The sequence below is a fragment of the Strix aluco genome, chromosome 1 (assembly GCF_031877795.1).
Source record: "Strix aluco isolate bStrAlu1 chromosome 1, bStrAlu1.hap1, whole genome shotgun sequence".
In the NCBI taxonomy this organism is placed as follows: Eukaryota; Metazoa; Chordata; class Aves; order Strigiformes; family Strigidae; genus Strix; species Strix aluco.
Genome location: NC_133931.1, coordinates 130,487,028 through 130,502,085, shown reverse-complemented (window position 1 = coordinate 130,502,085; position 15,058 = coordinate 130,487,028). Strand labels below are relative to the sequence as shown.

Here is a 15,058-nt window from a genome sequence, read left to right as displayed (position 1 = left end):
TGCTGGGGGATATGGTGTATGGGAGAACTTTGTAGAGTAGGGCTGATGGTTGGACTCGATGATCCCAAGGGTCTTTTCCAACCTGAATGACTCTGTGATTCTGTATTTTATGATGGCCTACAAAATACTGTTTAGTTCATAATGATCACAGTTCATTCCTCTGAGTTTTCACATGGACATGCTTGTGAAGAGGGCTTGGTTCCCCACAGACCTCCCTACACAGCACTGACTCGGACCCCATGTTCAATGGGTTGTTGGAGATGAACCCAGTTCCTTCAGGTTTTGCCACGTAAGACTTGAACTACTAAGTCACACCAGGTAGGACTCCTTCCTGTTGTTTATTTTTTCCCAGCTATAAGTTCTTTCTTGCTATTGTTCAGATGCAAGCATGGCTTCCCACTGTGCCATGAGAATTTAACAGACATCCACTGATTTTTTTGTGGCAACTCCATTGGTCTTCAGTTTTTACCTCCTTGTTGTTCTGGGGCTACTGCGAATATTCAGGATGGAAGTCAAGAATGTTTCAGAGGTAAACTGAGGCCAACCACCAGGTATGAGGATTTGTGCAAAACATGCTGATTACATCCGCCAAGTCAATATACCTAGAAAAACAGTCCTCCAAATCAGCATGTATCTCTTTGCAGAAAACCAAACATTTTACTACCCACGTACGTGGTACTCTAATCAGTTTTGTGATGAGGAGGTATTCTGGTAATATCTTCCTCTTTATTCCATTTTTTTTTCAATCCTCTAATACTCTCTACAGTGGCTTAGTAGGAGTTGGTCACCACACAGATTGTTGTGGTCCCTCTCAGTACTTGTCTGTACCTTGCTATACTTCATGTCTTTCAGTGAACATCTCTTTCTGAAGTAATACAGACATCTCAACTTCTACTGACAGGAGGCCTTCAACCATATGAAAATTACTTTGGTTTTGCAGGCAGAAAAAGTTAGCAGTCATTCCCTTCATATTCACTCTCTCTGGCTGCACTGAATAAGGTTTTGGAAAGTTTCATCTCTCCACAGGGATGTAATACTGACACTGTTTCCAAATGCCAAGACTGCTCTCAGAATCAGATCCACATAGACTTCCACACCTTCCACTCAAGATTTTTCTCCAACAGCCAATCTATAAAAAGATTATGTGTTAGGAATACTTGCTTTGATATGTGTTCAACACAGGAAGAAAATAAGGACAGCTGTATAAAAATTTTTGACTCATGGATTGAAAATTATCCAGCAATTTTCACCCAGTCATACCAAAAAAGCATTTGTGGTTCGTTTCTGTATTAAAATCAGAGCTAAACAAACACACACTGAACCATTTACAGGCCCAAATGATTTCTGGAACATCTTTTCCTGTTGGAATATTACTGGCTGGTTTCTTTGAGAGTCTCAGAGATCATGTCTTCAGTCTACTTCCAGCTGGTTTTATGCAATCACTGCTCCTCATCCATATGAATATGCACTTACTGCTCTTGTTAGTACAGTTTACCAAGGACTCTGCTGGAAAAAGTACAACGGCTGCCAGTTCTTTATATTGCTAAATCAATCCTACTGTGCACTTCCCCAGATCCACACACAACAACTACTTAAGAAAGCTTTCACAGGTTTGGTTAGAAGAGCTAAATGTTAATGATTTCTATCCATAATTCTTCCAGATTGGGTTGTGTGTTCAAGTTTCCTGAATCTAGCAGCATCCCCCCCTTGTTGTGCCTTACCAGTTTCACTTGCTCTTAGATTAATTCTTGTTTCTCATTGAGGAAGAGGCCAAACTGCATCAGCCTCATGTAGTGTCCACCCTGTGGCTAGCACACGCTTTAGATTTTCTCGGTTTTGAAGACAATGATAAATAATCTTCTCTTTGGCTACAATTTGGGCATGAAAATCTTCCTTTACTTAGTTTAATTATCTTCATTCTCTTCAGAAGGGGTACTATATACTAAAAGTTACCAGCAGCAGTAGAAATCATCTGCCCAGATAACTCCTGGAGTTTGTCTGTATTAAACAAATCACAAGCCATCTAATCACACACAGATCTCAATCTAGCAAGGCCAGGTGCCTGACTTACTAAAATCACTCTAACAGCCATCTGTGCTACTTGCTCCAATATCACCGAGATGGATTACTGTATCTCTTCCTGGGCAGTTCTTCCCAGGCGTTTTTCATTTTTTCCCACTCCTCCAACCTTCTGACAATCTCTTTTATTTCCTATATTCTATCCTGAGAGAAAGGCAGTTGTTCTCTCCTGACACCATTTAGTGCCATTACAAATGGAAAGAGGCACATTACAAATTGCAACCCGAGAAACATGTTCTTTCCCCTTTCCTGGATGTTGTTCTTTCTATTATCTCCTCCTTGCAATCTACCCTAGCGCTATCAGAGGACAAACCAGCACATAGTTACCAGATTAGGGCTGCAAGCCATTTGTCTATATATCTTACACACAGACATTTTATGATTTGTTAGGTTCTCTTTCATCATATGAGAAATTCAGGGTTTTTTTAAAGACATCATTAGTATGAGGAGTATTCACCTAATTTGGATATCTACTGTGAATCCACACTGTCATTATGCAAATTCCCTTTATGAGAAATGTATTCAACAGTGTCTGTCAAATCTAGACCATGATTTGCTTCATTCCAGAATAGACCCTGTACATAACTAAGATGAGAAGAAGCAAATCCTACTTAATATCTTCAATAAACTACCAGCTGTTGAAGTTAATAATTTGCTTTCAGACTTGGAACTTTTTTTTTTATCACCACATTATACAAGTATGAAACAATTAACAGTTTTGTGAAAAATGCTGGACTAGTCTTCCATGTCCTTCCAGCTGCCAGCAAGGAATGCGTTACCACTGCGTCAAGGATCCCTTCCGTACCCTGCCATACAGGCTGGTGACTTCAGCAATTCGTCAGACATAACACACTTGTTCTCCATGGCACTCGTTCTTGAGCTTTGACACACATACATCTACAGACGCTTATAGTGCATCATTCGGTGATGTCCTCTAGACACTTCCTCTACAGTCTTGGTCTGCTGCCCTCCAAGGAGCACAATCTTTGGCAGACAGACATCCTTAGGATGTATCAAAACAGCTGGAGCTTCCTCCTCATATCTGTGTCAAATGGCAGCCTTTTTCCTACTTTTCCTCTTTGTCTCCTTGAAAAATCTCACTTCTGATATGACCCATCCAATGCGCACAATCAACCATCTTAATACTTCATTTCAAAAAGTCACCAACCTTGTTACAGTGGCCCTTTTGGAGGTCAGTATCTGTATCACACAGAAGAATGAAACCACATACATACTTGAGGAGTGCAATTTTTGTTTCTAGGAAGACTTCTACACTTCTGCAGATGAGCTTCAGGTGACTCAGGCTATTTTTCTACTCAAAATCTATCTACCACAGGTAAAGAAGGTCTGTGTATAGGCTGTGTGACCTAACAACACTCCCCTCCCAAAGCTACAATGACTCACATATGTTTTTGGAATAAGCAAAGTAGCTGAAAACCTCCAAGTCAATTTCTGTACATTTGATCCGCCTCTAACAGTGGGTTGGCTGCTCTGTTGTTTTTGGAAAACTGATCTCAGAGCAGCAATACTGAATTTACACTCTGACCCCTTCATGAAAAATCACAAGGAGGACTTCATGCAGATGGCTGGTAAGTCCATTTACCTGGAAGGGAGATTATGGCTCTGAGTTGCATGTTCACTCATCACTATCAACAAGGACAAAGTCAACAACTGGTGAAACAGTTCAGGTCCACTTTCTGTTAGCTCTCATTCAAAGTCTGTCTTGCATGAGCAGAGGTTGCAGAAACTCAAAACACACTTAGAACTTGCTTAATTCACAAGGCAACTTACTCACTTGCTTGACCTACTCCATATTGAAATTCATTTACAAGTAGCTCTCATCACCCTCTTTTGCAACACTGGAGACCTGGGTTTTGTTCTCAGTCTGATCCATTCAATGAACATATGGACCTTCACTTCACTGCCATGGTGATGTCCCTAATGTGTGAAATGCTGATAATGATGTATATTTTTTATGTAAAATACTCTGAATGGAATGAACAAAACTATTTTATATTAGAATATAAATATATTAATATACATGGTTACATATTATTTATAATACATGTTAAAATATATTATACATTATATATTAACAAATTAATATATATTTTTTTAAATATTAAAATGAATGAAAACCAAAAAGGTTTAAAAGCTTTTGAACAGGTGTTAATATTGCAAAAGGTCTCTGTCAACACAGTCTTAACTATATCCTCTCTGAATGATGTCCTTCATGCATACAGTACACTATTGCTGCAAGGTCTGCAGACTACTCAGAACAGCCACTGTGTGAACTGCACCACTGAAACTTGTACCCTTAGATCAGGATGTGTTTCTTCGGTGTCTTCACCCAAATTACTAGTCTTCTTCAAAAACAAATCCCTACTTCCAAGATCTTTGAAGCTTTCGCTCCAGCCCACATTTAACTCACAGACTATTTTTGTAATTTAAACTGATAACGATAGTAGCACCCTGGCAAAAAGATCCATTTGCAGAGCACAGCGATGAAGCACCCTGAGTATGCCTGCACTTCTTTTCAGCAAGCCCACCAAGTTGGGTGGTGGAGGAAGATCAGAACCACCCACACAATACAATCACAGCAACAGCATTGCATCCTTCTAGTAAGCTGGTCAGTAAACTCACCCTAACGGAGTGAGATACTGCCCATGGGCTCCTGGGAGTCACGTATTGGCATGTGGGATAAGATTGTTTGGGGAGGTATTTCCCAAGTTTGAAATCTCTAAGCTCTTTTTCCTTTTATTTTACGTTTGAGAATCACTTTTAATATTTTCTGAAGAAATCAGACAGCAAGCTTAAAAATACTTCTCCATTCATTGAAAAAAGAAGTATATATTCTGCTTACCAGTCTTCCTACAAAACAGGAGTTTAATGTTATTTGGAAAGACAGTTTAAGAATATTTTACATATAGTTCATATGTAGCAAAGATCTATGTAAATAGAGTAATATGTTATTTATTTTGCGGACTGTTTGCATCTTCATGCTGTTTGGGGACAGAAAACCAAGATAAAAGTTTTGTGGAACTGCTCCAAAACTAAAAGACATTGGATATTATAACTTTCAAAAAAAAATGTTGGCTTTATTTTTAATAATTTCTTTGAGGCATTAATTTTGTCCTTGGCATTGACTTGTCTATTCATTCTCAGAGGTGGTTACGAAATACTCTCAAGCAAATGTATCTGAACAACTTTTATAAATTTATTTTTGGCAAAAAGGACTCTCCATATAAAATTATTTGGGAGTTGCAAGCTGAAGCCTGCAAAATATTTAACTTGCTTCTCATTTCCTCTTGTCCCCTACTTTTTTTGTGGAAGTTTGCAAATGCATTTCAGAACCAACTTTGTGTGACAGTGAAACACTTAACTTAAAAGAGCATTTATGGGTGCAGTCCTTTCTGTCAAACACCCTTCCTTCTTGTATTAAGCATACACAAGAACACCAATAAAATCAAATTAGAAGAGAAAGAGTTCTGTGTTATTACCAGGTAGATTCATTGGCAGACATATGAGAGATTTATTTTGATGGCGAGGTCCTTCACTGGTGTTTGCCAGCAGGCACATCCAGTCTGCTTGGCACCCGGATGTAGTCCACATCTTACCACCATTTATGACATACTCGTCGCCTTTTCTCACAGCTGTTGTCTTGATATCTATTCCAAAACATAGGAAATGAAGGGTTATTCTTGTGAAGGAGGGATAAGCTGGTCTCTGTATGACTGACAGAGTCACTCCCACCTTGCTCTCAGACAGCCATATTTGGTTCTCCCTTCTTACCCACTACATCCTCTCACCCTTCCAGGCTGCACAAGGCAGACCCATGTGGACAACTCTTGGAAGGCAAGCCAGGGAAATCTGACCTCTTTTCTCACCCTTTTCACCCCAGTGGATGAAAGCAAAAAACTTTCCCTAACTAAATTTGGTCATCAAAAACTCAGGCCAGAAACATTTCAGTCTGAGGTGATCTATTACACGTTTCTGTTACTGTGCACATTAGTCACTGATGAGGCCATTAATTTCAGAGTCCTGACTTAAACAAACATAAGCCTCAATATCTGCGTATGCATAAAGACATACGTACATGCACTTCCTGCATGTTCTTGGTCAGAATGGCGTAATAAATTAAAAGCTAATAAACTTTCAAAAGGCCAAGTTTAAATGCTAAGAATGTCTGTACATGAAGGAGTTCTAAACACCTGCTATTTATATACCCTGGCAAAAAAAAAAAATTCATTTTCATCTGTGAGTGTTCACATCACGCTGCAAGCAGCCCTAGCTGCAACAGACAGCTGGAATGAATCATTAGTTATTACATACATTTCCAAAGGGCTGGCTTCATTCCCCTCCAACTGAACTTCAACTAAAACTGAGGAAGACTCTCCAACAGGTATCTAACTATAAGTAGGTGATGGTATAACAGAACCCTACCACACCCCCTCACAGCACCTGTAAATCTAATGAGACTATGAAGTCCACAAGAGCCCACCTACTGAGGGAGGCAGTGGACTTGGACAGTAGGAGTCAGACACCAAATGTCAGTTAGTTATACCTTCATACACACCCACCTCAGTCTGCACCTGAACCTTCTTTCCAAAGGCTCTAAACATAAAACAAAGCAAAACCAAGTATCTGATCTTCTTTTACAAGACAAACTGGGACTGAGGTCAGCATGGCTGAAAAGTCTGGTTAATGAAGGAACTAGGGAAAAATGATGGGAGAAAATTGTATAAGACATAACACAAGGGAATATCGGATATAACTATGGCTAAAGGAATTTACAAGCAGATAATAATGAACAAAGTACTAATCTGGATAAATAAAGAGTACTAATGTGGATAAAAACAGTAGTCAATGCCAAATCTGCCAAAACAGTAGACTATGCCAAATCTGTCCAAGGGACTTGATATGAAATCTGTATAATAATGAAGGCCAGCAAATTGAAGGAACCTAAAGTACTGATGCTCATAATACGTGAACACAGACACTGGACAATCATATACATGGAGAGTAAATAATAAATGAAGGACACACAAGAGCTGGAATAAGAAATATGACACCGTACTGAAGTAGTGTGAAAAGGATGGGAGCATACACAGAGATTTACCTCACACATCCCTTTGCCGTGGAACAGCTACTGAAGAGATTAGATAGAAGTCCCACAGAAATTCTGCAGAGTAACAATGAGCACTGTGATGTTATCACAAATGTAAACAGTCCTTGTAAGCCTGGCGTCACAGGGGACTAACCACCCAAATACAGATTAAAGAACAAATGCCTTACTAATGGGAATGTTCAAGTACTCCCAGATGTGACGGTTGACAGTTTGCTTCAAACATGTGAGAAACAACTATTTAAAATCAACTTATGAAGAGTTTATTCTCTTTAAATTAGAAGAACAATGAACAAGTGAATAAGTAAGTTTTATGTTTAAAATACTTTAAAATAGGCTTTGAAAGCCTACTTAACAATTTACTAAAGTCAAGAGGACTCAGCCTCAGGGATATGGCCATGAAGATAATTTGGAATATTTGACTGTAATTATTCTCCCTGATAGAGCATAGCTCTGGGAAAAGGCTACTTCAGTGGGTGGTCCATAACTCATTTTTGGCAGGTCTACACCACTGTCCCTGTAATGCCTATAACTCAACAACTTACAGAGCATGCTGTGAGGGCCCCTTCTAGGAAAGGCCACAAGGCATCATCGAAAGGCATATGATACAGCTAATGCCATATAAGCAATCAGGACTGGTCACTTCACCATTCAAATCACAACATACCTGAACCTCAAGTTTTCTTCTCCACTATGCTCTTGATTCCAGCCATGCATCTAAATAGATTTGACAAAAGCCAAGGTTGGCTTCACCTTTTAAGGTCATTATTACGATCAAAGATAAGCATATCCTTAAAAAAAAAAATGAAGACCGCATATCTGGAATTTACATCATCAGTACAGGAAAAAAACCCCAAAACTTGCATGAAACAGTTTCAAGTCTAACTGAATGAATAATCACTTCAAAAACCAGGAGATGCCTACAGGAAAGGAAAGAGATTAATCATCAAAATAAGCTACAGTTTGGAGGTCAGAAGGTAAGAACTGCCACAGGACAAACTAAGTTAAATCTTGCACATGAAAACCAACAAAATCGAAGAAGACTGAGGCAGCAAACAAAAATGTTTCAGCCACAGAAAGGAAAAGAGAATGTGAAAAAACGTGAGGATATAGAGGATGCCTCAAAACTAAAGCAATATTTCACATGAGATTACAAAAAGATTCACAATATAGCTGACAAAGCAAAACATCTACAGGAAGGACTGTATAGAAATTAAAATTAATGAAAACAAAGGTTGTTGGTTTTGGCAATCTGCACAGCTTCAAAACACATTTGGAACGAAAAAATAATTCAATTTAGTGGTGGTATCTTACTTAAAACCAACCTGATTTGTTTATTACAAAAATGGATTTTCTACAAAAAAGCAGAACAGGTCCTGTTGGACCAAGCAAAATAAAATTGATGCTACTAGGTAACTATGAGTTAAAACTTTGCAAAGATAAGAATTAGAACAAAAGTGGAAATGTGGGTAAGTAACTTGGCAAAGGGAAAATTGCATCAAGTCGCATTAAAAGAGGAAGTGCTGATGTGCAGGGAGGGTACTATTGGAGCTCCTCCTTGGATATCAGCCTTTGGAAAAAACCTATTAACTATTTCTGTTAATGGTCTTTAAAAGAAGAACAGGAATACACTAATGAAATTTGCTGGTGACACAAATTGGGAGACATCATCAACACAGACAACTGAGGTATCGCCCAGCAAGAAAGGAACGATCTTGAGTTTTCAAATTCAACATGGCAAGTATAAGTACTTAGGCACAAAGCAATAATAATTGCTGTATCTTACTATGTTTCAACAGCAAACTGCTAATGAAGATGATCTGCATAGTTAATCACAAGATTCAGAAGCCAGGAAACTGTGTGTAACATTACATTACATTACATCACATATTGGAGGGTAATATTTCTATTAGGGTTGGAGAAGTATTTGTGCCATTATAGACACCATGTGCAATTTTGTTTTTTCACCATCAGAAAGATGACCTAAACCCAGAAAAGCAGAAAGACTGGATTCTACTGTGTTGGATTTTTGTGTGGTGGGATTTTGGTAGCAGGGGAGGGGCTATGGATGTGGTTCTGTGGAAGCTTCTAGAAGCTCCCCCGACTCCAAGTCAGACCCACCTCTGTCCAAGGCCGAGCCAATTAGTGATGGTGGCTGTGCTTCTGTGATAACGGATTTAAGAAGGGGAACCTGAGAGAGGGAGGTGTGAGGGAAAAACCTATGCAAACACTGAGGTCAGCGGAAGAAAGAAAGAGGAGGTGGGGAAGGTGTGCTGGAGCAGAGACTTCCCTGCAGCCCATGGGGAGAGGGCAGGCTGCCCCCCTGCAGACCGTGGAGGTCCATGGTGGAACAGATGCCGACCTGCAGCCCATGGAGGACCCCACACTGGAGCAGGTGGCTGCACCCAAAGAAGGCTGGACTCTGAGGGAAGCCCACACTGGAGCAGTCTGTTGCTGGAAGGACTGCAGCCCATGGCAGGGACCTACACTGGAGCAGTTTGTGAAGAGCTGCAGCCCATGGAAAGGCCTCACGTTGGAGAAGTTTGTGGAGGACTGTCTCCCATGGGAGGGACCCCATGGTGGAGCAGGGGAAGAGTGCGAGGAGTGCTTCCCGAGGAGGAAGTAGTGGCAGAAACAACAGGTGATGATCTAACCGCGACCCCCGTTCCCTGCCCCCCGGCGCCACTGGCGGGGAGGAGGTAGAGATATCAGGAGCAAAGCTGAGCCTGAGAAGAAGGGACGGGTGGGGGAAAGTGTTTTTATGATGTGGTGGTATTTCTCACTGTCTTACTCTGATGGTAAATTAAGTGGTAGTGGTGTGTTCAAATTAAATTGATATTCTTTTTCTTCCTGTAATGAGTCTGTCTTGCTCATGACCATAATGGGTGAGCCTGTACTTGTCTCGATCCCCGAGCCTTTTGTTTTATTTTCTCCTACCCATCCCTGAGGGGGAAGGAGTGAGCGAGCAGCTGCATGGTGCTCAGTTCCTCTGTGGGCTTAAACCACAACACCAGTGAGACAAAATGGGGAAAGATACCATGTTGAAGAGGTAGACATGAACAGGGTTACTGGGTGAAGTTGGCTGAAAGACATAACGTGAAGAAAGAGGAAGGGCCTTCCATGATGCGTTCTTACGTATCCCCCACAGACTATCAGCAAAGCATTCCATAAATTTCAGAATAGTTCTGAGGTAGCATGAGATGAAATCAATAAAACCCAAACAAATGTATATATGCTTAGTGGTACCAAGAATCCTTAAATTAAAGAACGACACTTTCTATGCCAACTGTTCTGTACTGTTCTGCTTCTCAAGTCATCTCTGTGTTAGTTTCGTTGTACATGGACAATACTACGTACAACATACAGCAACTACTTTTGAAAGCAGAGAGGTGCTGCTTCAAATTACTTGAAATTTATAGTAGACTAACATACACAGTCCTTTTTGTTCTGTTGAATTTTTAATAAATTAATTCCAGGCACCTTTCACTTCCCATGTAGAGAAACACTTCCTTTTTCTCCTGTGTTCGCATCACCTTCAGTAATTTTGGAACTGGCAGAAGAAAATGCTAGGGATACCTTACTCTGAGTCATTCTTCAGCTTAAAATATACTGGCTCACATAGCAGAAGCATGTCCCCAACTTTCACATGTGAACAGTTGCTATGCTTTACTACCCCTTCACTTACCTAAGGCAGACAAACATCCCAACAGCCTGAGAAAATAAAGTATCAAGTGGAGTTTCACGCAGTTCAGTCTACTGTAAAGCTGGGCTACCTGGAGATGATATGTTCTCTCTGCCTCATGCAAATCAGTGCTACTCAGAAGACAAGCTAGTGCTGCTCATGCCTGAATTGTCCATTTAATTACCCTTTAGAAGCATTTTGAGCTGGTTTCTGGATTTATACCAGGCATCAGGTCTTCCATGATAGGTGAAAAAGTATCGTCATTTCATGCTGCAGTCTGCCTCCCAGCTGCAGTCTGGGTTCATCAGATAATCCTAGTTGATTCCAAATGTCTCTTTAACTGTATTAATCCAAGTGCATCATACCAATTAAACTAGACAATAAACAACATGCAGCTAAAAGAATATTTATGTTACTTATATCTGGAACAGTGCATCAAAAAATTAAAATCATATTTAGAAAGTTCTGATAATCATCTAATTAAACTAGAGAGGCATTAATAAAAATAAATGATGTTGCATTTCCTACATTAGCAAAATTCAAATTTCAAATTATTTTAATGAAAAACAAGTCTATAAAAATTATGGATTTTTTTTATGAACAAAATCAATTAACTAGAAAAGAAAACAGCAATGGATCATGCAGGAAGATTTAGTTCCATTATTTTATTATCCCATTAACTCTTGAAAACTACCTGCTGCACCCTTGCTTTAACGCTGAATAATTATCTATTTGTCTTGAGAAAACAACATGAGTTTGGTCAAGGAGATGGACATAGGACTCTGCTGATCAAAAAACTTCTATCAAACTCGGCGATTTTGTCTGCAGGAAGACATCTCAGTAATTTGTAAGAGCACAATGTGTTCACCTTAGCCATCCTGTGTCCAACCACAAAACCTCTATAAGTGGTTTCTTGTAATTTCCTTTTCCTTGAAGTCCACAATTCACAGTCAGATGAGATATCTTTTACTTCTTCTACAATATCAGTTTTAAGTGTTCAAATAATCTACTGCATCAGGCACTTCAGAATAATAGTTTCATTTGTCCATGTTTTTAAACATATTCTTGCACTAAAACAAGAAAATAGTTGCATTCAGAGTAACTAAATCACAAAGATAATGAGGTAAGAATGAGTGAGAGAAACCCATTGTGAAAGTGAAGCCATCATTCTCAGAATTGGACTAGCTCTGCAATTTGCCCATGTTCAGTGGAGAGGTCTGTTTTAAGGAAGTGCAAGTTTTAGTACGGCTGACAGGCAACATCCCTATCACATACGCCTGCAGATTTGCACAACTGATGGTGGCTGTGCAACTACAGGAGGTGCTGGAGTGCTCCCTGTCAGTGGTGAGCTTGGACAGAGCAGGGGAGGCAGCAGCAGGAGGACAAACACTAGGAGAAAGCCAGGGCCAGTGTTACAGCTGCATATTAACCTGTTGTGCTCAGCCTATACAGGGTTATAGCTATTGATTCACTGACAAATACATGCAATTTGATTAATGTGGATGCATCAGAGGAATGCGTTACTGCTCCTGGTATATTACTTTTTGCCCTCACCACACCTGACTTTCCTTCCTTTGTATTTCTTACAAACGATAGCAGCAAAGGTGAGGGTCAGGGAAACCAGATTCTTCCCATTAAAATGCCAGGCTGTCTAAAAGTGACAGTTTGCTAGGTTAACTTACTTGCAACATCTGACCCAGCTCCAGCTTCGCTGATTCCCAAGCAAGCCACAAAATCTCCAGCTATAGTTGGTACAAGGAACTGTTTTTTCAACTCATCAGAACCAAACCTGCAACAATATAATGAAAAAGATAAGATATTAAAAGCTTTTGAAGGCAAGTTTATTTACAAGTTAGTTTCAAATTTTGTTCTACCCACACAGTGATCAATTCTCCTATGACTAGGTAAAACCTGTCCCAGAGCCAAAAGACAGAATAGATACCCTCCAAAGTTATGATTCAGAGACTTCACCAGAAGTGCAGCCACGATCTTTTTAAAGAAGGTTTTTACAAGTATTCAGGCATCTTACTCCCAAGAAACGTGTGATCTAGATGCCCAAAATCTGATCTTTATGACTGTTGGTTTGAGAGCTATCAGATCTAAATAAACATCGTCCCTAGATGACCTAGACGAGGGGATCGAGTGCACCCTCAGTAAATTTGCAGATGACACCAAGTTGGGTGGGAGTGTTGATCTGCTCGAGGGTAGGGAGGCTCTGCAGAGAGACCTGGACAGGCTGGAGCAATGGGCTAAGGCCAACTGTAGGAGTTTCAATAAGGCCAAATGCCGGGTGCTGCACTTGGGCCACAACAACCCCCAGCAGCGCTACAGGCTTGGGGAGGCGTGGCTGGAGAGCTGCCAGTCAGAGAGGGACCTGGGGGTGTTGATTGACAGCCGGCTGAACATGAGCCAGCAGTGTGCCCAGGTGGCCAAGAAGGCCAATGGTATCCTGGCTTGGATCAGAAATAGCGTGGCCAGCAGGGACAGGGAAGTGATCTTACCCCTGTACTCGGCACTGGTGAGGCCGCACCTCGATTCCTGTGTTCAGTTTTGGGCCCCTCACTACAAAAAGGACATTGAATTACTCGAGCGTGTCCAGAGAAGGGCCACGAAGCTGGTGAAGGGTCTGGAGCACATGTCGTACGAGGAGCGGCTGAGGGAACTGGGGTTGTTTAGTCTGGAGAAGAGGAGGCTGAGGGGAGACCTCATCGCCCTCTACAACTACCTGAAAGGAGGTTGCAGAGAGCTGGGGATGAGTCTCTTTAGCCAAGTAATAAGCGATAGGACAAGAGGTAATGGCCTCAAGCTGTGCCAGGGAAGGTTTAGACTAGTATTAGGAAGCATTTCTTTACAGAACGGGTTGTTAGGCATTGGAATGGGCTGCCCAGGGAGGTGGTGGAGTCCCCATCCCTGGATGTGTTTAAGAGTAGGGTCGACATAGTGCTTAGGGATATGGTGCAGTTGGGAACTGTTAATGTTGGGTTGATGGTTGGACTGGATGCTCCTCAAGGTCTTTTCCAACCTAGACAATTCTGTGATTCTGTGATTCTGTGATAGTCCCTGTGGTTTCCCCTCAATGCTCCTGCACCAGTCTGTTGTCAGCCAGGATGGAGGACCTGCTCTCTATGTATCTTCTGACTTTTGCACCAGGTCTTTGCCAGGTTTTAGTGGTGCCTGGAAAGTTATGACAGGTGATGGCCACCCTCTGCAAATATCTGTATTTACATTATTAATATTTCACATCTGCATTTAAATCACACATTAGTCATTAGTCATTAGTGCTTCTTCTCAGCCATTCTTCTAGTTCCCACAAAAATAAAGAGGGAAACAGTAAACTGTTGATGGCATTTTAACTCAAATTCTCTTGGCCATATTTCAATTCAGTTAAGAGGCACCCTCTTTTTTTCTAACATTTAGTTGCTTTCATCAATTCAAAACATGGTCCATCTCATTTCACGGTTGATTTAGTCCTAATTAACATTCACTAATTTGGTCTTGCAGCATGAATGGTAAGTTCATGGTGTAGTTGTTGAACCTCTCTTGTGATAGACTGAAAAATTCCTTGGGTCATGAGATGTCTCTTCTGTGAGCAGAAATCCATAAGAGTTAAGGTCCTCCTCAGCCTCCTCTTTGATATGAGTCTTCTCAGGTCAGCATCTCCACTCATCTCCTTAGGCTGCCTAAGCAGGGTGCAGTTGCCTGGGCCCTCCTTCTAAAACACTGTCCCAGTACTTGCAAAGTAGATGCCATTTCAGCTAAGACTCTGACCCTTCCCCTCCACTCCAACTCTGACAAAAAACAGTCAAAGGACAAGGGATGGCCAGAGAACAGTGGGAGCTGGCAGACACTTTCACTTTGTGCACACAAGGAGCTCAATTCCTCGTCCTGTCCCTGCTGATAATCACAGCAGCAATCCCAAATAAATACAAGAAGCGAGCCTGGAGTGTTTACTCCTTCCTCCAGCATACTGGGACAAAGTCCCCTAGTTTGCTATGCAGTGTACTTTTTTTTCTTTTCCTTGGGACATGATCAAGTATAGCCAGCTGAACATTCATTAAGACAATGAATTAGACAATTTTTGGCAATGCTTGCTGTTGCTTACAACTTTGCCAACCTTTAGTTATTTCAACAGAGGATTTCCATGACAAGAACTTTCCTCAGAATAATGTTTT

The 15,058-nt window shown here is 40.9% G+C and overlaps 1 protein-coding gene across 2 annotated transcripts in view; it reads right to left on the bottom strand.

Moving 5' to 3' along the window:
- Positions 1–15,058, bottom strand: part of LOC141928116 (putative acyl-CoA dehydrogenase 6) — a 96,406-nt gene that overhangs the window by 16,196 nt on the left and 65,152 nt on the right. For both annotated transcript variants that reach the window (XR_012624666.1, XM_074835800.1), the window contains exons 4-5: positions 12,569–12,675; positions 5,580–5,747 (exon numbers count right to left, since the gene is read on the bottom strand). Coding sequence is in view for 1 of the 2 variants with exons in the window: in XM_074835800.1 (XP_074691901.1) it covers positions 5,580–5,747; positions 12,569–12,675 (275 nt within the window). In the remaining variant the exon portion in view is untranslated. The remainder of the gene's footprint in view (positions 1–5,579; positions 5,748–12,568; positions 12,676–15,058) is intronic.